General features: G+C 43.7%; 2 protein-coding genes and 1 long non-coding RNA gene across 9 annotated transcripts in view; 1 reads left to right on the top strand and 2 right to left on the bottom strand.

The window, feature by feature from the left end:
* LOC143893213 (protein bric-a-brac 1) overlaps nucleotides 1–15,757 on the bottom strand; it is a 361,046-nt gene extending 345,289 nt beyond the window's left edge. The window contains exons 1-2 of the mRNA XM_077398330.1: nucleotides 14,855–15,757; nucleotides 13,833–13,886 (exon numbers count right to left, since the gene is read on the bottom strand). The gene's annotated coding sequence lies outside the window, so the exon portion shown is untranslated. The remainder of the gene's footprint in view (nucleotides 1–13,832; nucleotides 13,887–14,854) is intronic.
* Nucleotides 15,758–17,879: 2,122 nt separating this feature from the next.
* Nucleotides 17,880–25,525, top strand: Metro (membrane palmitoylated protein 7-like protein metro). 7 transcript variants are annotated; one of them, XM_077398353.1, is made up of 11 exons: nucleotides 17,881–18,468; nucleotides 19,321–19,607; nucleotides 19,732–19,863; nucleotides 20,330–20,356; nucleotides 21,518–21,685; nucleotides 22,000–22,071; nucleotides 22,152–22,276; nucleotides 22,379–22,503; nucleotides 23,099–23,383; nucleotides 23,719–24,062; nucleotides 24,264–25,525. In XM_077398353.1, exons 1-11 carry the CDS (start codon nucleotides 18,444–18,446, stop codon nucleotides 24,438–24,440), a joined length of 1,767 nt encoding a protein of 588 aa, XP_077254479.1. In that variant the 5' UTR covers nucleotides 17,881–18,443; the 3' UTR covers nucleotides 24,441–25,525. The 7 variants fall into 7 exon arrangements, with proteins under 7 accessions (XP_077254478.1, XP_077254479.1, XP_077254476.1 ...); XM_077398350.1 differs by having other exon boundaries at nucleotides 23,081–23,383; XM_077398351.1 differs by having other exon boundaries at nucleotides 22,379–22,515.
* LOC143893229 (uncharacterized) lies at nucleotides 25,108–27,389 on the bottom strand. The gene is made up of 2 exons (XR_013255742.1): nucleotides 27,143–27,389; nucleotides 25,108–26,745 (listed from the first exon to the last, which is right to left on the bottom strand). It is a non-coding gene; the product is annotated as an uncharacterized LOC143893229 (long non-coding RNA).
* Between the last annotated feature and the right edge of the window lie 134 nt (nucleotides 27,390–27,523).

Raw genomic sequence — 27,523 nt, 5'->3', positions numbered from 1 at the left:
GCGCCCTGTGCCTTCGAAATTAATTTATTAATACCCGCGTGACCGAGGATCACGCTAATACACGTTATATTATTCGATAATTCGGCGTTAGGGCGCAGATTGAAGTTTGGTTAATACGAATGCCCTCTGCCGCTATATATCGGAGGACATGATTAAAACGTCGGTCGCGCACGGAGATTAGAACGAGTGCCCGTGTGCTTTGATCGTGGACCTATCTTCGTTATCGAATTACTAACACTAATTACTAATATCGACGCTCGTTATTATCGATTAATTTATCTAAATCGTACCTTCCGCCCGATCATTAAGCAAAATGGCGTTTGCTAGCGAAATGCTCATTTTAAGTCATCAATTATGATATATATTTTAAGTCATTAACAAATGTAAATTTATATTAAATTTCTCGAAATGGAAGAATATAGAGAAGTCAGCGTTATGAAATTCGAACATGAAAGGATTGTACGTTTTCTTCAAGCAAAATTGTATTTTTGTCTGAAAAATACATAAAATTTTTGTCCCGCACGATACTTCTTAGCCAGTCAGTGTTATCGGTCTTAAGCAGTATTACGATATAGCAGAAATTATTCCACACAACTGGGAAGGTACGAGCACCGGCCAAGAGCAATCTAGCTTGCATCGAGAGACGTGGGCGATTAGCGGCCCCCTCGGTATCGGAGACTCGATGAGGAGGGACTCGACGGGCGACGAGTCTCCTCGTCACTCCTCGTCTCGAGGCTTAATGAGAATCACCCCGTTGACGGTACCGAATCCTCCGACGAGGATCCTTATTTATGCCGGAGTTGTTAGCACATTCTTTTTCACTCGATATATCGACTCGATAAACTTCCCCGTCAGTTAGTTAGTCAGTCAGTCAGTCGGTCGCCCGGGTTGGTTAGTCGCTCAGCTGGTCGGACTCGTTCCTTCGTCCGTCTACCGCGTGGCACTATCCCCCTAATGCGTGTGTCACAATCGATCGTCGGCATCGATCGACCCTGCCTCACGCGTTCGCGTCGTGTGGCGTGTAAACAGAGAGAGAAAAGAAAACGAGGGGGTGCGTCGCATCTGTGTATGTACGAGCAGATGCGATAATGGTGTCCGCGGGTGCGGGTTATAGTGACATTCAGGAGAAATCAGAAGGAGATTCGAGCGAAAACGTTTATTCGAAGAGCGAAAAATGATCTCGTAAGAACAATCGTAACTGATAATACATCTTTTAAAAAAAATGCCTTATTTTAGAATTCTACTAACACATAAATCTTATTCCATTCTGAATTTGCTTCTATAGTTTTGGTTCTAATCTGTTATTAATTAATTCTTATAATTTATTGTCATTAATGGACTTTAATTAACTGTAATTAAAACAATCAATATACTCTGAAAAAATGAAGAAAGAACCTAAAAAATATGAAAATGTAGAGAGTAAAAAATAATATCAGTTGAAACAAAAATTCAGAGGTACGAAAAGGTGTCCCCACACACACACATCGAATCGGTATATTATTTTAATATTACACTTTCGTGCCGTGGCCTCCCTCCGCCTTCTCTTCCTTCTCGCCGTCTTTATTCGCGCGTGTACGTCTCTAAATCGACTAAATCGCTGGGCCGATTTGGAGGCGAACCGACTCGATAAGTGGCCGCGATAAAGTGGCAGTTCTCTCTCTCTCTCTCTCTCTCTCTGTGTTTCTCTCTTTCTTTCACTCTCTCTCTATCTCGCCGCTCTCTGAGGGAAGGCTATCCGCCAATGGGACAGCGGATCCCGCTCGCGCCGGCTGCCGCAACAACTCGCGAATAAGCTACCGTATACGAAAGCGGCGAGTCACGATCGGCTCGTTACCGGTTCCCCTCCTTCCTCCTCCGAATCTCCCTCCGATATATCGCGGATCATGAAATCACGAGAATCATCTACCACCGAGAGCCTCCGCCTATCGTTCCCTCCCCGCAGCCCCTCGTCGCCCTCTCGGCTGCCCGCAACCGCCGCGCCGCCGCCGCCGCCGCGCCATTCGAGCCGATCATACTGCTTAGCGAGTGCATTCGGCATAATGCATAATTCTATGGCCCGCGGTCTGCGCTTCGACACCGTTGTTATTGCTATCGGTTGCCGATCGTCCGCGGCGATGATGCCGGTTATTCGCGATTCGCAGGCGAAAGGGGGGAAGGGGAAGGGAAGAAGAGGAGAAGAGGAAGACTTGTCTTCTACTTCGTGAGAGCACCTAGAAGAAGTGGCCGCTCTTTCTTCTCGTATTTATCGTATACGATCACGTACGAATTACCGCGTACCGGTCGACGAGCGCGCGATCCTCCCCCAAAGGGGGAAATCGTGAGAGAGAGATCGCGTTCCGTACGTTCCGCGAGAAAAATTCGGCCACGATCGACCGCTCGCGGTTTTGCGCGACTCCTTCCTCTCTCCCTCCTCTCTCCTTGCCCCCTCGCGAGAATTTTTTTTCTCTTTTTTTTTTTATCGGTGTAGACGGCCAGTTAGATTCGCGGGTTAGGCTCGGGGTCGAGGATCGTCTCGCTGGAGCGCTTTCGGATGATCACGAGAGAAAAGCTCCTCCCTCGCTCTTTGCACTTTCGCCGAGATGCACTATTGTAAATCTAATGCATAAAAACGCTTTCTTTTGACAGTTTTGACTCGACAGAATCTCTACGAAAAAAAGGACTCCTTCAAAGTATTTCTCACACGTCTCTAATGATCGAAACGTTACGGCCTACACTGAGAAAAAAAATATTTATTTGAAATAAAAATATCAAATTCTAAATAAATATGTGTAAAAAGTAAGTAAATATGCTATTAGGAGCCACAGGCAATAAATATTTTTTTGGATTAAAATATTTTTTTCTCAGTGTAGATTCTATAATGCAATATTTTCGCAATTTTAACTCTGTAGAAAACGAATAAATGATTATTTTTCAACAATTTGAAATAATTACTATAAGGTTGGGTGCAAAAATATATTAAAAGTATTTCTTAGGTGAAATTGTTGGAACAGCTCGGATTTATCATAAATGTACAATTGTGTTATTCTGAATATACCGCAATTAACGCGTCACGAATACACAATAGCGTTATAGCAAGCATATATTCCGGGAAATTTGGCCAATATCAGGGGGCAACTGCTCCGCTTTCTAGATTCTATTGCGCCGAGTCGCACGAGTCGTTCGGAGCGCGTATGTCGTGCGCGCGTGCCACGAAATTCACGGTTATCCTTCTAACAACGTGCCCAATCGAATTTCGGCAGGTCCGAGAGCGCGCGGAGCGGAGCCAGGCACCCCGGGCAGCCAATTCGTACCTCCGGAAATGCGATTTCGATCGACGGCTTGCCCCGTCGCCGCCCGTCGTAATCTAACCTGCAATTCGCAGTAGGCACACTGATTTTTGCTCAGCTGGGGGTCGGCGCTCGGGAGAGGGCTCGAAATCGGCATTCAAAACGTCAACGAGCCCCGGACAAATTGGAGAACAAGTGTCTCGAAAATTATACTTTCGACAGCCAAGTTACGCTTCGTCCAAATCACGGATCGACAAATCGCATTTCACGCGATAAATACTGTTCCAACAGCAATATATTCGTACAATATTAGACAAAATAATATTAATATGTTATTGGCAAAGTTCGATAAAATATAATACGTTACCAGTTTTTTTTCTTATTAGCATCTATTTTATCGTCAGTATTAATATAAATATTTAAACAAACGCGAGATTAATATAAGTAAATGTTGCGAAGATCATAATTCACTTTAGCGTTTAAAAAACATTAATATATAAGCGAGAATAAAAAAATAAGCACATATAGTGTGCAGAGAGAGAAAAAGAGAAAGAAAAAGAAAAAGAGGCTGCTTCACATGCACAACTGTCGCAAAGTTGTTCTTCAAAAGTCTTTTTTTATTTTATTCTTTATTTTGCTTGAAAGGGGATGAAAAATGAGGCATAGGCGACAGAGCGCGAATCTGCAATCGCTAAAACAAACCGTATCCGTAACACGGCAATAAATATTAGTTGGCCCGAAAGTGCCGAAGGGTGTTCCTGGCTTACATCGAGCGGCGCTGGCACTAACGTCGAGGGTGAGGCACAATAGGTGGCGGCGCCGGGGGTGGTCGGCAGGCCCCAGAGATAAAGGGCGATTACTCAGTTAAGAGAGGCGATTACAATATCTATCCCCGATCTAGTTGACCAATAGGAAATTTAGAAAAACCCGCCCGCGGGGCACTCGAGTGGTGGTGCATCTGTCGGGCGAGTTGCAAATTTTCCGGGGGGAACTTTGGCACTCGCGGCGCAAGCCCTTCATCGCCCGTAGGGTCGCGGACGCGGGGATCCGCTTCTGAGTATCTCGGATGAATTTGATTCCGCGGTGAGAGAGAGAGAGAGAGAAAGTTGTCGCGGTTTCGCGGCTGGTCGGCTCGACCGAGGCTCGACAAGCTCGAGAAATGCGTAATCGCTCGTAAACCGACGTCGTGAACCTTCTCGACGGATCAATGAAGCCGTGAGGATTGGATATGATATTGCCTTAATAATCCGAGGGCTCTTTGTTCTCGAGTTGCGCGCGTTCATTTTCGATAAAGCGGACTGCCGTGAAGGAAACTATATATGTACCTAATGCCTTTATACGAAAGCACTATTTATCCGTGATAAACTATTTTCATCTCTTTCGAAATATAGAATAAAGTAAAAGAAATTTTTGAAGAATAATTTTGTGAGAATTGTGCGTGTAAAGCACAGTCCTCTGTTCTCTCTCTCTCTCTCTCTCTCTCTCTCTCTCTCTCTCTCTCTCTCTCTCTCTCTCTCTCTCTCTCTCTCTCTTTCTTTATATAATGTATATATACTATTTATTTTTTTTATTCTTGCTTATTTTATTTAAATGTTTTTTAAACGTTACGTTCAATCATGATCTTGTCAACACTTAATCTCGTTTTTGTGTAAATATTTATATTCATATTTATGCTAATACTAACTAAAAAAAAAAAACTATTTTCTATCTAACAAAAATTTTTTCTACAATTCTTTAGAATTGTATAACTTTAAACTCGCAAGAGCATACTTACAAACGTCAAATAGATTTTTTTGTCAAATTTAAGGCCATAACACGATTAAATTAAAGGAACGCAAAATAAATGATAGAGCACAATACTTCTCCAACAGATTTGAAGCTTACTTTAATAAAATTTAAATTAACCAATTTCTATATTAATATTTCTGTGTTAATCTCATTATCAGACATTGACTAAATAATAAATAATAACAAAAATATTCTGTGTTGTTAGTAACAGCAATAATGTAGTTTACTGAAATCATTATTCTATAATCTTAGAGTCAACAATCACAAAACTCTATGAATATCATGTAGATGCTTCCGGTCGTTTCTGTATAGTCATAGTGTTGTAACATTACAGCGTTACAGCCTGGAAAGCGCCTCTCTCATCGCTTCTCGGCAATCTCTCTACGCCAATGAAAAACGCGTCCTCGCTTTTTATGTAAATCAAATAATAATCGTCTTCGCGCATGGAAAGCTAGAAGTGTGTTAACGCCCAGTGTTATGCAAAGGACCAGAGTTCCTATTACTATTTACATACAATCGAATCTATCGCGCATACATTTACATACGGCGTAAATGGGTCGTTTCCGAGCAAGGCTAATGAATATATTATATAAAATATTGTCAAGGGATAAAATATAACTAGTTCCCTGGCACTTTTTCTAATTGTCCGAAGCAAAAGTCATCTCCCTCGAAAGGCAATCCGTCCGATCTTTGATCTCACGCTCAAATCGCCAGTCTGATTTTCCCGCGAGATTATACTTGCTCGCGAAACGTCGTCATCGTGAAACTCCTACCTTTCACGATTTAATCGCCGGCAAGTTACTTTGCTATTTTGTTTTCAGCGTTGAATATTGCTAACGCATTTAGACGTATACCTCGTGCGTGTACAGGGTGTTCCAAATGTACCATCTCTCTCTTTTTATCGAAAATTGGGCGCGGATTAGTGTTAGCACAAACAGTCAAATATGCGTGTCTATCATTTTAGTCTTGAATTTTAAATAAATCTGTAATTTAAACTTCAATCTAAATATTTATTAAAATAATGTATTTATTGCTTGTTTCTCTCTTATTGTATACTTACTTACAAGATTGAATTATCAATAAAATATAACATATTCACAAATGTATAAAATAATAATGAAATTTATTGTCCTCTTAAGTTTTTAATTCGCAGCAAGAGCATTGACTGCGAGTTCGACAAATCTATTATTAAAGGGGCAGACGGCGAACCTGGGACAACCCGTATAATTGCTGCTATCTATCAAGAGCGCAACCTGGTAATTTTAAGTAATGTCGCAAGCTAATACGAGTGCTTTGTGCCGCATGAACGTTTCTTATGTCGCGCGGCAACACGGTAATTTCAATAAATTTCAATAATTTTAATTAGTATTCTCGGATAATTGTTATTGCCTGCATGCCACTATGATATTATATGATCTTATGCCGTGACGTACATTCATATGGCAACATTACACCGGCATTGCAGGATTATAATTGCAATAATATTGCATATCTATAGAGTGATATAATATCATAATATCGCGCGCTCTCATTTCTCCACTCGTATATGTGTCTGAAAATATTGCCACTAAAATTTATAGAGAAACGTGTAATTAACATTTATAAACCACCAGTATTACACAGTTTCTTCATCAAGAATAAAAGTCTTTTTCCATAAATTTTAAAAAATCATCAATAAGGTAAACTCGGGTAAGATGGCCATTGGCCATACAGGAAAGATGACCAACCCATGTTCATTCGATGTTTCATGGTGAGCTAGATTGAAAGAACATAGGTTGGCCATCTTTCATGTATGCGCCATGTTACCCGAGTTTACCCTACTATGTGGTTTAACATTCTCCAGAGCTACTAGATTGCAGGTTGCAATATGTTCTAGTGAAAATGAGACAGATCGGCAAATAATAATCGACCATAAAGAAAACATGCCGTCATCGTTCCCGATTTATCCTCAGATCCCCGTCAATACATCTTTCGATCTATGAGGATCAACAAGCGGAAATGTCGAGCAGTTTAGGGGAATGGGTGTTCAGTGGATTTGTTTTCGATTGGCTTTTCCGCCGCGAGGCATCACATTGATGGCCAGGAGCGAGAGAAAACGCGAGAGAATGTGACGAGGCGACCGAAAGCGGAGAGGGATTGGCATAAATATTAATATAATAGCACTGATTGCGCTAGATCGCGGGGATGCGCGCGAGCGTACGACACGTTGCAAATAACGTGCGGCGGGGAGGTGCGGCGAGGAGGGTGGCCCAACGAGTGAGTGGGCGAGAAGAGGAGAGCAAGGAGAGAGAAGAGCGCGGGGTTGGTTATGTCGGTAGCATAGTGACATATCCGAGAGCAACAACGTGATGACGCGGGAGCGAGAGCGTTGGGGTGGCAGGAGAGGATGGAGGGTCGACGAGAGGAAGAGAGACGAAGCGCGATAAGCGGGGAGGATGAGAGGGAAAGATAGAGAGAGGGGAAGAGAGCGACGGGAGAAATCGAGAGGGAGACGAACAGATAGACAGATAGATAGAAGAGAGGCATGCCGACAAGCATGCCGATGTAGAAGGATGGAGGGAAAGGGAGAGAAAACTGTTCCACGTCGGGTGTCGGGGAAGGGGGGGGGCTTTTTCGGGGGCGGGGATGGCACCACGGGCATTAAATATACACGCTGATTTGTCGTCCGCGGATTGTCACCTCTGATAGCTTTCATTTTGTTGTATATCGGTGCGCTCGCGCGAGCGCGCGGAGCGCCCACGCTCTCTCGCGCCCCGCCGTGCTTTTCGACGTAATTCGGCCCGCTTGATTGACTTTTGAGCTGGCCTTTATGACGATATCCGCCTGCTCCCCCTAATCCTCCCCTCGCGGCTCCCTCCTAGGACGAGGACGGCGATTTATCGGGCTCACCGCCGCGCTCTCGCTCTCGTTCTGCCCCGCTTTTCGGGAGTGAATCCATCAGGTTCGTCGGGCTGCCGGGTGCCTCTTCGTCAACCAAACGAATGCGACGCCCAGGGCGCGACGTTTTCGGCGACGACACCACGGGGCAAACTGTAGTATATAGGAGAGCGTGTCAAAATGATCGCGCGAGCAATGCGATCGGCAATGATATTCCCTGGCTTTTTCGGTAAATTTATACTCCAACTCTAACGTCAATCAGTGCAAATCCGGATTATCCGGAAAATACAATTAGCGGCGAATAATGACAGTGTAAACTATTGGTATTCGAGAGAAATTTGCGAGATTGCCCCGTCAATTTTATAGTTGTAGTCGCTACGCACGTACCAGATTCATGTCAATTTAATGGCAATTTGTTCAACGGTCACGCAGTCGATTTTTTCTTTAATATATACATATATGTATTTTTTTTTTTTTCGATTTCAATATTCTAACGCGATCCCGAAACGGAAGTCCCGATACGCGCGCACGACGTTTCACGAGCGGGTAATTTCGAAAATCGCAAATGGACTTTGCAAACACAAAACGCTGCTTCGATTCACATAATTACAGCAGGCGTTCTGCAAACGAGCATTCGCTGCCGTTTGCAATTCATTTACGTGTGCGGCCGCGTTTCTTTTCTTTTCTCCCCCTTTACCTTTTTTCATTTCATTTCATGAACGGTAAACTCGTTCCGGATTAAATCACGCGGTTCTTATCGGCCTCGCGCGAGCCACCATTCGTTTCCTTAGTTTTCCTTATCGCGGCCTGTTTCCACGAGCCGTGCCGCGGTATATTTTATCAACAGCGTCGGTACTCACAATGATTTTGAATAATACGCGCCGGCCCCCGCCGCATTTGTTGAACGTCCGAAGAATTCCGCTCGTATTGTCCGTCGGCGGAAACATCGCGAGCTATTTTTCCCCTGCGTTTGTCTTCACGCGAATGACGCGAGCCGCGCACTGTCCGCGGAAATAAATATTCTTACTTAATTGCGCGGAAATTAATCTTGAAACTTTTTTCAAAGCTCTCCGCAAATCTGGGAAATTCAATCGTGCTTTTCACCGGCAGAAGCAATGACTCATCGCCGCTATAATTAAGTCATCAGTCAGCCGACGATGGTTTTGTAAATTTTATATATGATTAGAATTCTCTGATATCTCTCAAGGATGTCTCGAACTTCTCCGCGTTAGTTTCATTTCTCTGAGGAAAGCCGAAAGATCGATTCTTAATTGACCGAGGCATTCGTAGACACTCTGTATATACATATAACTATTATGTATATTTTAGCATCGCATATCGATTATCACACGCTCGCACGAATGAGAAAATCATCGCTCTTAATTAAATCGTTCGTCAGTCGACTACAACTTTGAAAACTCCATTTTTGTTTGGGTTTTTTGGATAGATATGATTATTGTACATATTTCAGCGTGACATACTTATTACAATTCCTCCGCGATTCTACATAGAAATGGGAAAATCATCGGCCCTAATTAGATTAGCCCTTAAGTCTGTCGATCGGCTATAATTTTAGGAACTTTGCTTTCATCAATATTACTTGACAGTTATGACTATTGTATTATATATTTCAGCATGACACGTCGTGATTCCTCCATGCTTTTACGCGAATAAGAAAATCATCGCGCCTAATTAAATAGCTCGTGAATCGACTGTTGTAATTTCGAGATCTGCCATTGGCTCTTCTTTCAATAAACATGACTTTACATTTTTTTATATAAGAGATCGTTCCTCAGACAAAAATATAGACACCATTTTCTAGCTATCGTGTATATAGGTAGAATGACAATTGTAAAGCTAAAAATATGATTACGCAAAAAATCGCCAGATGAGATGAGCGACTTATGAATAATGCGATTACACGCCGATGAATAACGCGAAATAAGACCGACATGTCGGCAATCCCCTTCTTCTTTCTACACGCAATTTAGCCGAGATGCGGTCTGCTTTAACCCTATCGAGCTCATAATGCTCACTATAACCATCACGTCGCTAAAAAAAATAAGTTGCCTTCGTTTCAACCCGATGTGGATAATAGCAAAGTGATTTTTTTTTTAAACAATTAAATTTATATACTTGGACACCTAGATGTTAAATTACTTAACACGCTCGTAAAATAATACTATCTAATACAAATCGTATCGTATCGTATCATGAAATAGCACTATTTAATACAAATTCATTGAAAACCTCATTGATTTTCGTTAAGATTTCTTTTCTAGAATTTCCAGTATCGTCGATCGTAAAACACCGCCGAGGCTGCGTGAAATTTAATTTTCGCGCAGATCGCACGTCCCAGAGGGGATTTACGCTCGCGAGGCTTTGAACGACGGCGAAACTCTTATCGCGGCGTGTTGCGTCTATGTGAATTACGCGGCGAGTCGCTTTACGTCGCGGCGAGGAACGACCGAGGTAGAGACGGCACGCGAGCCACCACCGGCCACGGCGGCGATAAGCGATTTATTGTTTTGTCATTCTACGCTCCAGATAGCCTGGAATGCGAACTTCATTACTTTGCCATTGTTGCCCGCACGTCGCGCCCGATACGATGTACAAATCGCCATGACCCCTCCGGGTGATCCGCGCGCGCTGGTAATTCGCGACAAACTCGTACGCCGCTAATCGTCGACCTAATCGCCGGTATGGATCTCGCGAGCTCGGTCAATCGTTCATCAACCGATTATTTCAAACTACGCATTTGCTACCGCGCGAATTCAGACGGGAATCTCGACGAGATGATTTCGCATCGGGCACGTTGTGCGTTTCACTTACTAAAACTCGTAAATCAATCTGGAATGGTACAAAAATTACTCTTTTATACTTTTTCCTGTAAGTTTCATAACGTAATAATACTTAATAATATTATGCTTGCCCTGCGGCACAGGAAAACGTAGAGCTTATTTTCGTAAAATAATTAAATTGTTCAGAAAATTCATATGTAGAAGTATGTATGAAGATCCTATGAGAAAAACGCATTATTATATATTATGTTATCTTATATCTTATATTATATTAAAAAAAAAAAAAGATATATATATTATGCAAAAAAAGATTGTTATTTTTAGATATTTAATGTGCAAAGAAATAGTTCACTAGATCGCAAATTTTTATTTATTTTCATCGAAGACACTGGATCTCTGAAATCCTTTCATTACTTTGGTGCAAATTTACCCCTGTCGCAGTGCGGTGCATCGCACGCTATTCTTTCGGCTGCCTCTTAGTGAACGGCAGAATAAACGGGGGTGAATTCCAACGAGCGGAAAGTAAGTCAGTCGAGTTTTTAGCCCGAGACACATTTTGTTCCCCACGACCCTGTTGAACGGTCTCTCCGACGATAACTCTATTTCAAGTGCTAACTCGCGTAAAACAGACAGGTATAGGGCAAAGTGGCGCGGAGCGGTGACGAGCATCGACGACAATCGACGGAAGCGGACACAAAGGGGGCTGGCTCGGTGTGTCTGAGCCCCCCCTATGCCTTCTCGCGCCGGTCTTATATACGCTCGCCGACGCTCGCGCGGCCGATAGCGCGATAGCGTTGCCGGCGCGGCGCGGCGCGGCGCGGTGCCGGTTATTGGAAATAGCCCGGTCGGTCGATCTACCTCGCCGTGAAATACACACAAGTCTAGCGCGCGAGCCTACGTCATACCTTGGCGTGTGTACATTATTCATGGCTATCGGTGAAAAGGGCGCCAGCCGTATTACGTATGCCGCGGCCCGGGTTATTATGCCCTCTAAATGTTTAATGTGTTTGCCTTCCTTCGCCGGCCACGGACGTGGCTTTATGTTTTAGTAAGTAAATTACTGTTTTTTTTTTATTAGTCCTCCACCGCGTTTATGTTGGTTCAATCGATTCACGGCTCTCTCTCTCTCTCTCTCTCTCTCTCTTTTCTCTGTCGCCCCCCTTACCGCGTTCTTTCTCCCCTTTCTCCACATGCTGCGTGTGCATGTGTGCGCGCCGGGACCAACGTGAATTTTTGTACCGGGGCGCTCGGCGAATATTTAATCGCTCTGTCTTATTCATTTTTAGTGCGTCGTACGCGCCTGCCCCCTTCTTCTCCCCCGTCGCCGCGAAATAATAGCGGCCGCGTACAATGGCGCGCAATGAATTTCAAAGTTCGGCCCTCCTTTCACGGGCCCCGGCCGTACAATGGCGGAAGGAAATAGCGACGATTCGTAATTGTTTCGCAAGTGCCGCCTCTCGCCTAGGTCTCGCCGAGGAAAAATTTCCGTGGCCCGCCCGTGAGATACGCTCTCTCGTAGTTATAACGACACGACGAGCCCTCCTCCACGCCTGCAAGAGAAAACGGGGGCGCGCGAGAGGGACGAAACGACGGAAGGGGTGCTGCGTAAAGTTTCTCGTCGACGCCGGAAGTTCGTTATTTACAAAATTAATATCCGGCAGCTTTTCCTCGGACCTCCGTTGGTCGAAAGGGCGGAGAGGAGAGTGGGTGAGTCGCGGGTGGGCGATATAGGGTAGGGGGGGTCGTTAAAACCGCGATCGCAAAAACGCGCGATGCCGAAACGCGAAGCCAGGCGGAAAGTTTGGAATTTACTGCCCCGACATATTGGCTACGAAAGCACACGAAATTAAGGCTAGTAAAACACTCGCCTGACACGTGCCCAACGCGCTCTGTCACCCCCTCCCCTTCCAACCCTTCTCGCCGCGTTGTATCTCGCGAGCGAAATGTTCGATGGTCGCGGGTTTGGACTGTCTTCCGCGCTGGAAAAATTTTCAGCGTGAAATATTTCCGACGACGGACGCGGAAAAAGTCGCGGGGGCCGTTTCCGCTAATTCGTCTGAAAGGGCGCCAAAAATGTTTGCCCAGATCTCGATACTCGCCGCCGCGTGCTCATCCGCGCGATGAAATAACGGCGACACCGTGTAAACGCGATTTAATTTTTCACACGACTGTGTGTGCGTCGCGGAGTTTTTTATTTTTCGTTCGCCGCGTCCTTCCTCGTCCGCCGGCAGAAGGGCCGGGGCAGAATGCACCCTTTATTCGCGACGTACGAATGAACCTCCGTTCCGTATACGGTCGGAACGAACGTCGATATTTTTGTTTGGATTTTAATATCGCGATATTTTCTATAGCAACGCCAGAAACGGACGGCGCATTTTTAACAATGAATCGTGTTTGGCGTATAAATTTGATTTGCCGTACGTTTGAAAGTGTCATCTCTCTTTCGATATCGTCCGACACGGTACGGTGGTCGCCCGCGCCGTAACGCGCTCTGCAAATTTAATGTTATCGCTCGTCACGCGGAAAAAAACTTGGGTCAATCTATAATATCGAGTTTTTCTTAAAATTTATTCTACTTATATAATCCTGTGAAAATTTCCGCAATTATTCTTATCGATTCGTCCCGCGACTCTGGCTACGATATTGTTATACTCAATTTAACGACGCGTAAATAATAAATGTTGGAAATCAGTGTCGGAATTATTAATAATCGTATTGTCTCCAAATTGAATTAATTATAGGGCATTCCGACTTTCCAACAAATGCTCTTGATTCGAAACACGGAAGCCGAGTGACTGACGCACGTGTCAGCAGAGACGTGAAACCGATGGCGACATCTTTCAGCTGCAGCACGAGCTGCATTTCTGATTCCCGGCGTTGCGCGATAACGCGGACGATCAAACTGTTGCAATCGATTCGCTATCTTTTCTCGCCGATACATTATAAATAAATAAAAAAAAACGAGAAAATGTCACGTTCAAACGTACAAAACAGGCGATTACGGATAAAACTGGAAAATAGGTGCGAGATGTGTAATTAATAAATATGTTGAAAAAAAAAAAAATATTGGAGAAGATAAATAAAATATAATCGGGCTTACCAAAACGATGAGCGAAAAAAGAAGTGGGAGGTGCGAAAATGTGCGAGGAGGCGTCTGTAACAATGGAAAAAGAATGTTGTAAATAAAAATGCGGGAAAGTTCGGAGGATGTTCGAGCGAGTAATCAATAACGCCTTGTCGATCGTCGAGATGCATACGATTTATTTGCAAATGTCACATATTACATTATTGTCGTGAAAAGTGAAAGGGAAAATTCGCCGTAAAAGAAGGTGGTATTTTCGTAGCCTTTGACTTTAAGTTTTTTTTGGTTTTCTATTTAAAAAACCGTGAAGCTTAGGAAAAACCCTGGTGGAAAAATGTGCCGGGATTTTTCACATTATCAATCAAAATTTCTACGAAAATTTTAAGACTCGGAGAATTTTTCAGATTTTTTTACGCGAAAGACAAAATGATAATGAATGGTTTCAGATTTTCTAAATCTGAATGAACATGAGAAAATCCGCACAATTTGTCAGAAATTTTTACACACAAATACCGAACTACTCCGAAAATCCTCATCCAATATTATTTCTGAAAGTATCTGAGAGAAATGGGACATATCTTTTCAGAATTTTTCATAAATATGAAATATGAGATTTTTTTCACCGGGAAAGAAAGTTAGAAAGTTTCGGAAATAGACTGATTTCAATACGTTAAAAAATGAAGAAATAGCGACATTCTTCATATCGATGAAAACTGTTTGAAAGAAACTGAAATTTGCATTTCGTGCTCGTGTCGGTAATCCGAAATTTAAGTTAAAGACGCGTAAAAGAAACGCCTTTCTCTCCTTTTTTTTTGCATAAAAATTAAGCTATACAAATCGCGAAGGACTACGGTAATATCTCACGTTAAAAAAATAAATTATTCTTTTAGCGTGATATATTATCATATTCCTTCGTGACCCGCATATATAGCTACGCATATTTACTCGCTCTGTTCGGTCTGACAAATCTTAATGATTTTCAAACACAGTTACTAACAATTTAAGGATGACATTAAGATTAATTGGATAAGAACGATTACACTGGTCGATCGTTTCTTCGCCGCCCAGGGTTATTCGGACGAACGAGAAACAGCACTCTTTATTCGCGCGAGAACGTTCGCGAGGGCGAAACAGCGATCGCCGAGACGCGTTTACGCGATCAAAACAAACAGAACCGGCGCCGGGTTTCCCCTCGCACAAAGGCGCTCCTCCGATGTTACGGCAATTTCCGGCTCGCAGAAAATTCTAGATGCGGCCCTGCGCTCCGAACTTGGCGACCGATCCTCTCGAGAATGTCGCGTCGCGGCGCGGCCTGCGTCGCGGCGTGACGCGTGACGTTTCTTCGTCGTCGTCGTCGTCGTCGGCGTCATCGTCGCCACCGCAAACGCACACGCATTCCTTCGCTCTCTCATTCACGCACGCACCCGTACTCTCGCGCGCACGCGCGCGCATCGCGGCGCAACCACTTGTGGATCGCCCGGTCGCACCGACGTGCCGCGTCGGCGGATCGCCGCGAGATTTTTTGCGCGGTCGGCGTCCGTCGTCCGGATCGGCCGTCGCGCGCGCCCGTCGTCGATCCGGAGACGACGCGACGGACGTCGACGAGCGTCCGCGCGGGCGCGCGCGCGCGCGTACGCGAGAGAGAAACATTCGCAAAAATCAGACGGCGTGAGCGCGCGCGCGCGCGCGCGCTCGCGCGTGTGTACGTCGAGCGCACGCCATGTCAAACGCGCGACGGCGGGTTTCGCGGGGCGGAAAGTAGAGTGAAACCGGCGGGCTTACCGAAACTCGGGGGGACCGGCACGGAACGGCGAGTCGTGGGAAGCGGCGCCGCGCGATTCGCCGCGCGGGAACTCCCGGGGAAATCAAAACGGGAAGTCACGGTCTCCCGCGGGAGGCGTGCGGCGAGACGTTTCGCGTACAGACAACTGCGTGTACACACGGCGACGGTGGCGCCGCGACGCGGCGCGGCGCGCCGCGCCGCGCGGCGCCGCCGTCGTCGTCGCGATGCCGCAAGGGAGATTCGAAGAACGGAGAGAGGAGACTGTGGACCGCGGAGTCGCTCTCTCCCTCTCTTTCTCTCTCTCTCTCTCTCTCTGTCTCGCCTCTCTTTCGCAGACGAATGCAAACCCAAGCGAGTCTTACGCGCGGATTTTCAGCATCGGCGAGAACGCGCGCGAAATTTTCGACTCCTGGAGGTTTCGCTCGTCCGTCGGGCAGAATCGCGCGCGGACGTTTTTACATTTTCATTCATAAAATGGAAAAAAATTAGATTAGACAATAAGATTCGTCGCACGGGCGGGAGACATCTCTATCCAAACGGGAAATAGAAAGATCGTATCTCGATGGAATACCGACCTTTGCTAGCACAATGGAGCTGACGCGATCAGACGTAATCAGATAGCTTTATTTCATTGTGGCGTTAATTAATTTAATTAATATATAATGTAATGTTTTGTTTATTATCGGTTGACGCTTGCGTTACATTCGATTTGGCGAGTCGTTAATAGCGTCGTTAATAGATGGCGCCACATACCTGATACGACGGCTCGTCCACATTGCCAGAATTGCGCTTGATCGGTTCGATTGACAGTTTCGTTTAATAAATATTTTTGTATTTCAGCTCATAAACGAAATTCTTAATCCAAATATATTTCACGCTTTATAGGAACACCCCGCGCTTAAAGAATTCGACCGACTCTGTATCTGTATTTCTCCGAATTTTTTTATTCTTTGCTCCGAATTTTGTGTATATAGTACGTTTCGCTTTAATTTGTAATTGATTGATCATGCAGTTTTAAGATTATTCGTTCAATTCATATTTTTTTACGTTAAAAATCTTAAACGAGATCACAAATCCAAGTACATTGAATCGGCGAATTCTAACTTATCCTGCATCTACGTTTCCTCAATTTATATATATATATATATATATATATATATTATATATATGATGTGTATATTCTCGTAATCATTATTCTAATCGATCACGCGTTTTAAATGCATTCGTTCAAATAATATTTTTGTGTGTTAAAGTTTTTAAACAAAATTATTAACCTAAATATTATTACGATTTACGCTTTACACGAACGTAATGTGTTTAAAAAAAAAACCAGCTTATATTAAAATAAGCTGTTACTACCCTGCAACCGTATTTTTTTAATTTTTGTATTTTATACTTTGCGTATATATACGGCACGTTCTGCTCTAACTGTCACAGTGGTCAATAATTTATATGCATTTATGTTGTCAATTATGACAATTATACATTATTCGTTCAATTGATACTTTTGTATTACAGTAAACGAAATTATTATTACGTATACATCTAACGTTTTACATAAGCGATCTACACATAAAAAGTTCACTTGATTTTAACTTATCTGCATCCGTATTTTAAAAAATTTCTGTATTTTTTATTTTACGTAGTAGTATACGTAGTAAAATTTATTTTATTGGTATTTTATTGTGTACAACATATATGGCGTGTTGATCTGTTCTAATTATTATGTCAATCAATTACGTACGTGCATGGTTTTGAATGAATTATATTCGTTCAGTGAATATTTTTGGGGACTTATTTCTTATAAATCGCGCATATTGCAAAAATTATCCCAGCCGCTATATCGATAGAACGTAGCCAGTGCCAACGTGTGTTCGTTTATTACAAATTTTATTCGAACTGAGAGCGTTCGAAAATCAATTCGGCGTCCAAAGTTTGGAGATGACCATGTGGCTCTCGATCTACGCGTCCCTGCGCGAACGCGAAGATAGGGTCGAGTTTCGACGAGAATCGTCCGTCTCTTTCCGCAAGCCCGGCGCGCGAGACGCAGAAAGAGCGAGACAGAACCGACGAGGCTGTCCGCTCTCGGTCGGGCCGAGTCGAGTCAGAAACGGAACAGCGGCCGGCGAAGGGTGCGCGGAGCGCATTGTTCGGCCGGTTCAGCGGCGCCTTTCAACATGGCCACGATGCCGGGACGTCGGGAAAACACGAGGAACGCGCGAGCCTCATCGGGGTGCATTAGTGCCGAGTAGGATCATTCACGCGAGGGAGGGGGGGAGGGGGGGAAGAGCTCCTCCGTCAAGCGCGTCTTCGGCGAGCGCGTCGGATTTCTCGGATCGGAGAACGCAAAAAAGGGAGAAAGAGCAAGAGGGTGGAGGGAGAGGGGAGAAAGTGAGGAGAAGAGCGTGAGGGCAGAGGAGATCGTGCCATGTCGTGGAATCGCACGGGGCAGGGACGGCAGGCCAATCCGGTGGCGGTCATCCTACCCCGTGTCGAGTGACAGGCTGCTTACGTAACGGATTATTCTCGCTATGATAACGACACTCCGGACGACGCGAACGCGACACGTCGACGCGAGGAAGCGGCAGCAGCAGCAGCGGCGGCGGGACAGCATCGTCGACGGAAGATTAAGGGCCGCCGACGCGGCGGCGACGGCGCAGCGCGCGACCCCGACAGAAATACGCCGACCCGGATCCCGATCCCGATCCCGGCGCTGTCGCCGTCTCTGATAACCGTCGCTCAAACGGACGCCGAGCATCGCGACGCCCGCGTCGTCCTCGCCTCGGGTGCGCGGGGACACGCCTGACCGGGGTGCCGTGTGCGAATTATGACCAGCGGCGGTCGTCATGGAAAACGTTAACTGGGACCCCGGTAAGTCGACGGTGACGAGACAGGGAGGAGATATAGCTGCCGAAAACCACCTTGGATCGTCGAGGATGTTTTCACGTGCAGCGCGTCGAGAGATAAAGAGTATATTAAGGGACGGTGGTGCGGGAGAGCGGCGCAGGTGATTTCGACGAAGTTGACTATTGTGCGGCGACGACGCGTCGATAAGGTCCTCCCGTTTTTGTTTCCGCGCAAGAGACGAGAGTTAATTGGAGCGAGTTGTGCGGAGCATAATCCGATACGTGACTGAATAACTCTTCAAAGACATATTGATAAAACGTGTGTCGGCCGCGAGCGTTGTACGTTATAAATATAGAGCGAGGGTAAACCCGAGAGAGAGAGAGAGAGAGTAAATAAACGCGACCGCGAGTAATAGCGAGGTATTTCAATCGCGACCGCACATTTTCGCGTGCTCCAATTTGTTGAACGGAACTTAGGTCTCTGACGAGTGATCCTCCGTTTAAAAATGAATCCGATAGCGATCCGGTATCGATCGGCGCGATAAATGCCACGAGAAATCCTTGTCTTTGAATTAAAATAATTATAGACATGTGGCAGAGGAATCGAGTTCATTACACCGTTTCCAATTTTAGCATTTCCGCGTTTAAACGTGGAGAACGTAACTAGCACCACACACATTCGACTCGAATAATGAACGTTTTATATATTTTACGCTGAAGCGTATATAGCGAAACATAAAAAAAAAAAAATGAAAGATTTAAACGGAGAGATAAAGACAAGAGTTTTTACTCGATAATCTTACTCGGAGATTGTGCTTTATTTGCCAGCTTTATTTTTTCGTTGCGTTTGTTGGTTTCACTCGCTCCCTTATTCCAGCGTTGTCCAAGTTGCTGAACTCGCTGCAGGAGAACAAGTCGGAAATTCCCAGCTGCACCGAGGAGGAATTCGGATTTCTCAGCGAGCTGCTGCAGTCCAAGGAGCTGAACGCCCTGGTGAACGTTCATAACAAGATCCTCAACAATTTTAAGGACGACAAGTTCTTCCCCGTGCTGTCGAACGCGATGGACATCGACGTCGAGGTGCTCGATCTGCTGTCGACCAAAACGCACGCCTCGGCCGACTACAAGGAGCTATTCCACTTGCTGCAAAAGCCACACATTCAGGTAGATTCCTGGCAAATATTCTTTTCAAATGTCAATTTTTTTTTATGTTTGTAATTTAATAATCGCCTCTGAAGAAATTAATATTTTTTGAGAATGCGTATTTTAACAACTTCCTTCATTGAAGGGTCTCCTCTGCGCTCACGATGCGGTGGCGCAAAAGGATTACTATCCAAGGCTGCCGGACATCCCGTTGGAGGTGGACGAGGACGAGGAAACGGTGAAGATCGTTCAGCTGGTCAAGTCGAACGAGCCCCTGGTACGTCAGATCGACCGTTGAGTCGGTCATTTGCAATAACGGTGTCTTTCTGAGCGTCTTTCACTCGATTAACCCAAAGAGTGCGAGCATAAGCGTAAGAGGGAGAGAAGGCTTAATTGTCAATTGAGTAGTAGCGTTCGAGTGTACGGGTTTACGTTTTTTAACGAAGCCGTAGGGAAAGAGGGGGAGCAGTCGAAGGTAGATTACTTTTTTTTGCCAGAGCGTTAAAGATTCGTTTTTTTTTCCGCCCACACATGGTTGTACATTCGCGTCGCCTTGCATGAGACGCGAAAAACGGTCTCCCCAGTATCGGCGTAGACAGGCGAGTCACGTATCCGCGTAGTTTTCTAACGATGGATTACTATGAGAAAATCCTCCGGAAGTAACGAGTAGAGCCTCGCGTGTGCGAAGAAAAAGAGTAACCAAGTAATCACGTGTTTCTTTCATCGCCAAACTTGCTTCGAAGGGCGACGCCGGCGTTGAACCGATCGTGGTAAGTCGCCTGAATGCCGTAGAACATGTGCTGAGCACCTGTGATGAACACCTGACTTTACGTCGTACGAAACTGCCCTGTACCTTTGGCCATCGTTTCTTTTCGTTTCGCCGCTCACTTTAGCGTCAGGATCGGAACCGGTAGAATTTTGTCGCGCGCAACTTTCGTTACTGTACAGAGGAAACGGCAGCGGAAAGTGCGAGCGTTCAGAAATCTTGAATTAATCAAGATCGTTCTGAATTAAACCGGTTTCAATCCTTGCTTCTGCATAAATCTCTAGTCAGTTCCTACCTCGTTATCGTGCTGCGATCACAGGAGATAGATTCGGCTGTAAATAAAGCGTTTCTCATAAATCTCCATTTCCTTCCCCGCACAAGTTTGTTGATTTTGCTCTGTTGCCTCGTTGTGTCCATTGCATACGTCTTGTTTGTGTTGTTCTTTCATGTTTTTGCCTTGTAAATAAAATCTGTTGTACCACTGTATTTGTTGTTATTGTCCCGCATGACTGTATTTTAAGTACATGAAATGGAGTTACCCTTTGGCAAACATTTGGCTTAAAAAAATACGCTCAAATTAGATGTTCCCAAATTTAGGCACAAAATTATCTTTTATTTCAAAAGTACGTTCAACACTATATTTATTGTAATTTTATATTTCCTCTTCGAGCAATCATAAATAATATTACGGGTAACTGCATTTTGCACATATGTTTCTCGAGATGCAATTCGATCTTTGTTACATTTATTTTGCAGATCATTAAAAAAATGCCTATTTCTGTTTATCTCGGGAAACAGAGATAAGAACGCTCTAAGCAACGTGAAATTCCAAAGGAGATTTAAAAGACTCGTCACAGATAATTGATAACTGAGAAAAAACCAAACGTTTTAGATGTATTTGCTATACCTTTTGGACATTCATGTTATCGGCGCGCAACGCTCGTCTATTTTTGTGTGCACGATTTCAACGATTCCGATCGGTCGATCGTGGCACGGAAATCGTCGGGCACCCGCTGATATTGCGTTCCGCGTCTGCCTTTCCACACATAAGGAGATCTCTTTATTTTTATCCATTTTTTTTAAGAAGAGAAAAAAAGACGCTCCCTAGTGCGCGAGATGTATGTACAATGCAATGACAATACTAGACTTTATACCTTGATATTAGGGGGCGACCATAAAAACCTGCGAAGAGACCGGCAAGATCGTGATCGCGCGGATAATGCACGGCGGTGCGGCCGACCGATCTGGTCTCATCCACGTCGGCGACGAGGTCTGCGAAGTCAACGGCATCAGCGTCGAGGGAAAGACACCCAGTTTCGTTCTACACATTTTGGTAAGCTAATTTTCCTATCTCGTTACAATAAAATAACGACCGAGTACAAAAAAAGTAGTTTAAAGGACTATATACTTCAATCCAAATTTTTAAGTCCGAAGGCCATAAGTAAAGTTGATTGAGAATGTATTCATAAACAATTACTTTCACATTTATTATTTTATAAAATAATATAATATATATTATTACATAAAAACATACATTTCGTTATTGACTTGATAAAATATAGCTCTTTTGAATCTTTTAAATAAACAGATTGTCTATTACATTTGTAACTATTGAAAAAAATTTACGTGAATTCGGTTTTTTTTTAGCAAAACTCAGAAGGGACAATCACTTTTAAAATAGTGCCCGCGGACAGCAAAAGTGGAGTAAGGGAGAGCAAGGTAAAATCTGATAGTCGGAAAAAATAACAGTGATATATTTTTACAATATAAAATTGTGTTAAATATATATAATCGTTTAGGTTCGCGTGAGGGCACACTTTTCATATGTGGCGGCTGACGACCCTTATATTCCCTGTAAAGAAGCCGGATTAGATTTCGTCAAGGGTGATGTTCTGCATATTGTCAGTCAAGATGACGCCTATTGGTAAGAATAATTTTTGTTGTTAACAATTATACATAATTGTTAAATTATACATAATCTGAATGCATTTGTGGCAAATTATAATGACTCTGGTTATAAATATAGGTGGCAAGCCAGAAGGGAAGGAGATCGAAATATGAGAGCAGGCTTGATCCCCAGCAGAGCTCTTCAAGAACGTAGGATCCTCCTCGAGAGGAAGGAAAAGGAGAAGTCAGACGAAGACAATATAAGTATGTCGATAGGTTTGTTGGTTTGATTAAGTAACTCGCTTGTCTTGATCTCGTCTCGCAATCATTCGTCTCATCGAGTCATCTAACATCATCGAGTGTTTCTCATATTATTAATGTGTTTATATATTGTTATAGCGGCAGATATATATCGATCAATGTTGCACGAAATCCGCAGTTACTGAAGTTGCCGAAGTAGATGCTCGGAGTATATTGACAGAATTTTGCGTTCGGTCACTTTATATATTTCTATCAGAATTAATTTAGATTTATGAAAAACGCATTTTTATTTAGTTGAACTGAAAGAATCTTAACACGCAAAATGCCAATATGCTTCGTGAATGCTCTGTTTCCAGGCTGATGTTGTTAATGGAAAGCTTGGCGCTAATATTGGCGTGAAAGTAGCAATGTTGCATAACAAATCGTTCATTAGTGACCACCTCAAGCATACTTTAGGATCAGTCGGTTTTGTGTGCGCGGTAGATTTGTGCCCGAGGTGGTTGCCCCGTTAATTCGGTAAGTCGATCTTGGCTGCGCTTCTTTAACGAATGGATGGCCTGACGACCTAACCGTCGGTTAGGCTTGTGTTCTGTTCCAGTGCCTTTGCCCGCATTGTGCCCCCGTCCCAGTACCTCTTTGCACGCCTCGCCTACAAAGTGCAACTTGCAGGGAACTAAAACTAAAAAAATCATGTATGACGCTGCAGAGAACGACGACTTCGATCGGGAAGAAGTACCGACTTACGAAGAGGTCGCGAAACTCTATCCCAGGCCGGGTCTGTACCGCCCGGTGGTTCTTATCGGGCCACCGGGAGTCGGCAGGAACGAGCTGAAAAGGCGGCTTATGGCAACCGACGCCGAAAAGTACAAGATTCCTGTTCCCTGTAAGTTTATCAAGAAGCTCATTAGAACTGCTCAAGAAGAGGGGGATTAACTTAAAGAAAAATTAAATTCACAATTATTGTGGTCACGAATTAAAAACGGAAGAATTATTATATTCAATGAATCTAAAGAATGCCATTAATGAAAGATTTATTAAATAAATGATTGATAAAACACAAGAGCAATTTGCGAGATAAAAGAATTGAATAAAACAGTTTGGTAAATGCATCAAACGTTAAAATAATTTTAAATATAAAGAGAGAGATATATTACAATAGTAAAAAATATTCAATTATATTATCAATCTAATATTCTTTTAAAACAAATCTTTTGTCAGATACATCTAGGCCACCGCGACCGGGCGAAGAAAACGGCAAGGAGTATCATTTCGTGACTCGGGAGAAAATGGAGGAGGACCTTGAGGCTGGGAAGTTTATTGAGTATGGCGAGTACAAGGGAAATTTATACGGCACCAGTTCTGAGAGCGTCAGCTCGTTCGTAAACGCCGGATACGTCTGTCTTCTGAACCCTCACTATCAAGCCCTCAAGATGCTAAGAACACCGCAATTGAGGCCGTACGTCATATATGTAAAACCGCCGACGTTCGAAGTGCTGAAGGAGACTAGAAACGAAGCTCGAGCGAGGTCGACCTTCGACGAGAACAATTCTCGAGGTTTCACGGTAAGTTGGACATTTTATATTCACACAAAACGACCAAAAATTGTCATTTTCATTTCCATCATAAATTGAGTTTTTCTCAAATTTAAATAGATCTTTTTTTGCTCGCTGTGTTTTGATGTATTTAACAAGAAACATCTTTGCATTTGCAATCTAAGAAAGTACGACAATTGCATTTTATCATCGATCGATATTTTGTTACAGGACGAGGAGTTCCACGAGATCCTGCACAGCGCGGAAAGGATAGAGTTCCTGTATTCTCATCTCTTTGACGAGGTGATTGTGAACGCTGACCTTCCCATGGCATTCGAGCAACTAGTCGACGCAATCCATCGAGTGGAATCTGAGCCGCTTTGGGTACCAGCCTCGTGGGTTCAGTAAAATGATAGTCGTTAAGGTTCGAGGAACAAAACGCCCGAAAGGAAAAGCGGAAGAGAAGGGATTTCGTTGAAACGCGCGATTACTCGTCGCGGTTTGACGAGATCGAGCGTTTCTCGCAATACGCTCGACGATACTTTAGCCTCTGCCTCCGCGAAAGACGGTTCCCTGAAGAACGCGTGTACCTCTCGTCTATTGTCTCACCGAATTGCAATTTACCATCTAGCGTTATCGCGCCTTTACACTCCTAGAAATTTCGTACCTCGAGCGTTCGCGAGTCTTCATCCGAATTTCGAAAACGAGTTAAATGAAATTTTCTATTATCGGATGCCGTGCGTTCGTTGTTGGTGATCGTTGCCGGTTTCGTACGTGACGATTCACCGATCGCGAAAGAAACGCGACGCGCTTCTCCTCGACTAAATTAAATAATTAAATAGCTAATTGTAAGTATAAAATGTTGAAGTAATTTCGAAGATACGCTCCAAGTGGTTCAAAGTCGTCCAAAGTCCCACAGTTCTTGTTTACCGGGTAACTATCGTAACACTTCAGCGACACTCCGCGCATTTTTAATCTTAGAATCCTTACTGCCACACCCTTCACCAGCGGCGGGAGATCTCGTATCGCGCAGATCAAAAGGAAAGCGGGGGATGGGGTAACTTTTCTGACCTCGTCGCGAATCTCTTCTATATTATATATCCTATCGACACGTCGTGAAATTCCAGTTTTGAGACCACAGAAATCTCGCATAACTTGGGATCAATGCTCAAGAAATAGAACTTGTGCCGAGGTTGCTTTGGAAGGTGTTCACCAAGGTGGGACGATCTTTGATCTCGATTGTTGTTAATTGTTGCCAAATAAGTATTGTACCTAGAAACGCGATCGAAATGATCGCACCGCTGTACCTATTTATTGTATTTTCCACACTCTTGGTCAGCATTACCACGATATTACTATTTTATGTTACTCTTTTCCATGACAATGGGATGCCAATGAAAGAAAGAGGCTGTACGCTCTATCGAGTTGACGTTGCATAACTCACCCTTGATGTAAACTCTGCATGTTATCGAAATATACCATTAAACTTTGAACGTGTAATTAAGATTTTAAGATAACCCGTTTCCTTTCACGTCTTAGATTTAAAGAAGAGAAGAATTAATTATCTACAATTAAACGTTAATCCACACTGCCGTACGTAATATACGTAATACTGTTGCAGGAGGCATGCATTTCTGTGTTTTCCAATCATTCAAGCAAATCATCTTTAAATTACAATACCGAGAAAAATATCTTCCGAGAAGCTTCATGCCTGCTGAGTAAAATTAGAGAAGGCCTTCGTGCGAGTTTGTTGATAGACAACTGACACGTTTCACGTGCCTTAATTTCGCGTAGTAGTTTCTGTCTGCGTTCATTACTTCCAAGGTCAGTGTCAAATGAGTGACAGGCTGACCCAAAAAAATTACACGGATAATCCAAGTTTTTTGTGCAAAAATAAATGGCCTAGGCACAATTGTTACCGTCATAGATTTCCGAAACGCATTGTGACACAATTTGACGAAGAAGCGTTTACTCAGTATCTCATCAAAAAAAAAAATAGAACTGTCGAGTCGATTATTTTCACAGCCGAAGTGCTTTTGAACAATTCGATTTAATAGGTTCGATTTAATAGAAATAATATATAAATCTATATATAACGAATGAACTTTAGAAAGCTGTTTCATCGATCAGAAATGTTCTCTTGTAAATAGCTTCTGACCCTCAGTCGTCCCAGGGTTAATTAATGTGCTGTCCTCATTTTCCTTTTTTGTCGAGAAGCGCAGCGAGAAGCGTAATGAACATCCGTGTCAAAACTGCGACTTACACTTAACCAGCGGGAACTCTTGATAGCCCGTCACGAACAGGCACGGAAACCACTTTGCTCTTCGCGCCAATGACTTCCTCTCGAAATTACGAGCTCCTTCATTGGAAGCGCCTGCAAATATTGATTCTCGGACGCGGGCGTTCGCGTGCATGAGGGAACTCGCGCTCATACCCGCCGCCGAGATTTCAGAATTTCTCGGCCAACTTTTCGCATGCATAAATCGCCGTGTTACTTCACACGTAATGCAATCTCAGGTCGCATGCCTCGTTTTGCGATTCGTTACCGTTGTCTATCACCTTGCCTGCGGCTTTCGTGTATCCGCCTGATTATAACATACACGAAATTCGCAAAAATAGCCGCGACGATTGTCGTGCCTGGAATCGAAACTCCAAAGAGAAAATTTTCGCCAAAAATTTCATTCTTTGAACATTATATTCATCGTACAATATTCTGTAAAGAAAGAGTGAACTTATCCGTACTTGAATTTTGTGATTGTAATTTTAGATTTCTAAAAATCACCTCAACATTTATTTTAAAAAATCATTATAAATTATTATAATTAAAATCTATAAGATTCCTCTAAATGCGTTACATGTGGTCATGTGATTTAAAATTCATCAGAGTTATTGAAACTTTTTAGTAAATTTCAACTTTTAATAAAAAATATTTTAATGAATTTTAATTTAAATTTTAGTTAAATTTATCAGAGTTGTGTTAAACATATTCAATTAAAATTTATATTAATATCAATGTTATATTAAAATATAAGCATCTCTCCCCCTCTCTCTTTCTCTCTAAAAATATAAATTTTGTTTCCGCAAATAGCACTCAAAACTTAATTACTTACAAAAGGTTCCACCGCTGGCAAAGCGTTCCGTGACATTTATTATTATCTCTCGGGAAGGCATAAAATTATCTTCGCGACGGGCCATTGTCATTGTTGTGGCTTTGACGACGTGCGCGATTCGTGGTCGGTCAATCGAAATTTAAAGCTCCGCGGTCCGCGCGGACTCATTACGGAACGAATTTACGCCGCGTCGGGCGGCGGCGACACATTTGAACCTTCCTGTCGTCTCGATGTTTCTCTTAGTTCGACGCGTACCATTGTGCGATCATCGACGCGCGCCCACTTTTCACCGGTCGCCTTTATTAATCGCGCCCGATCCGAAGAAATATCCGATCGGCAGAAATCAGAAGTAGCATACGCGCTCCTCGCCGGCCGGGACAA

This window comes from Temnothorax americanus, unplaced genomic scaffold (genome assembly GCF_048541705.1).
Source record: "Temnothorax americanus isolate GAGA-0224 unplaced genomic scaffold, ASM4854170v1 Scaffold12, whole genome shotgun sequence".
In the NCBI taxonomy this organism is placed as follows: Eukaryota; Metazoa; Arthropoda; class Insecta; order Hymenoptera; family Formicidae; genus Temnothorax; species Temnothorax americanus.
This window is presented reverse-complemented; position numbering and strand designations above follow the sequence as displayed.

Coding starts and splice junctions, on each gene's coding strand:
- Metro (XM_077398349.1), top strand. CDS start 18,444: ATGGAAAACGTTAACTGGGACCCCG. Junction 19,608..19,731: donor TGCAAAAGCCACACATTCAG/GTAGATTCCTGG, acceptor CCTTCATTGAAG/GGTCTCCTCTGCGCTCACGA. Junction 23,384..23,718: donor GTACAAGATTCCTGTTCCCT/GTAAGTTTATCA, acceptor ATCTTTTGTCAG/ATACATCTAGGCCACCGCGA.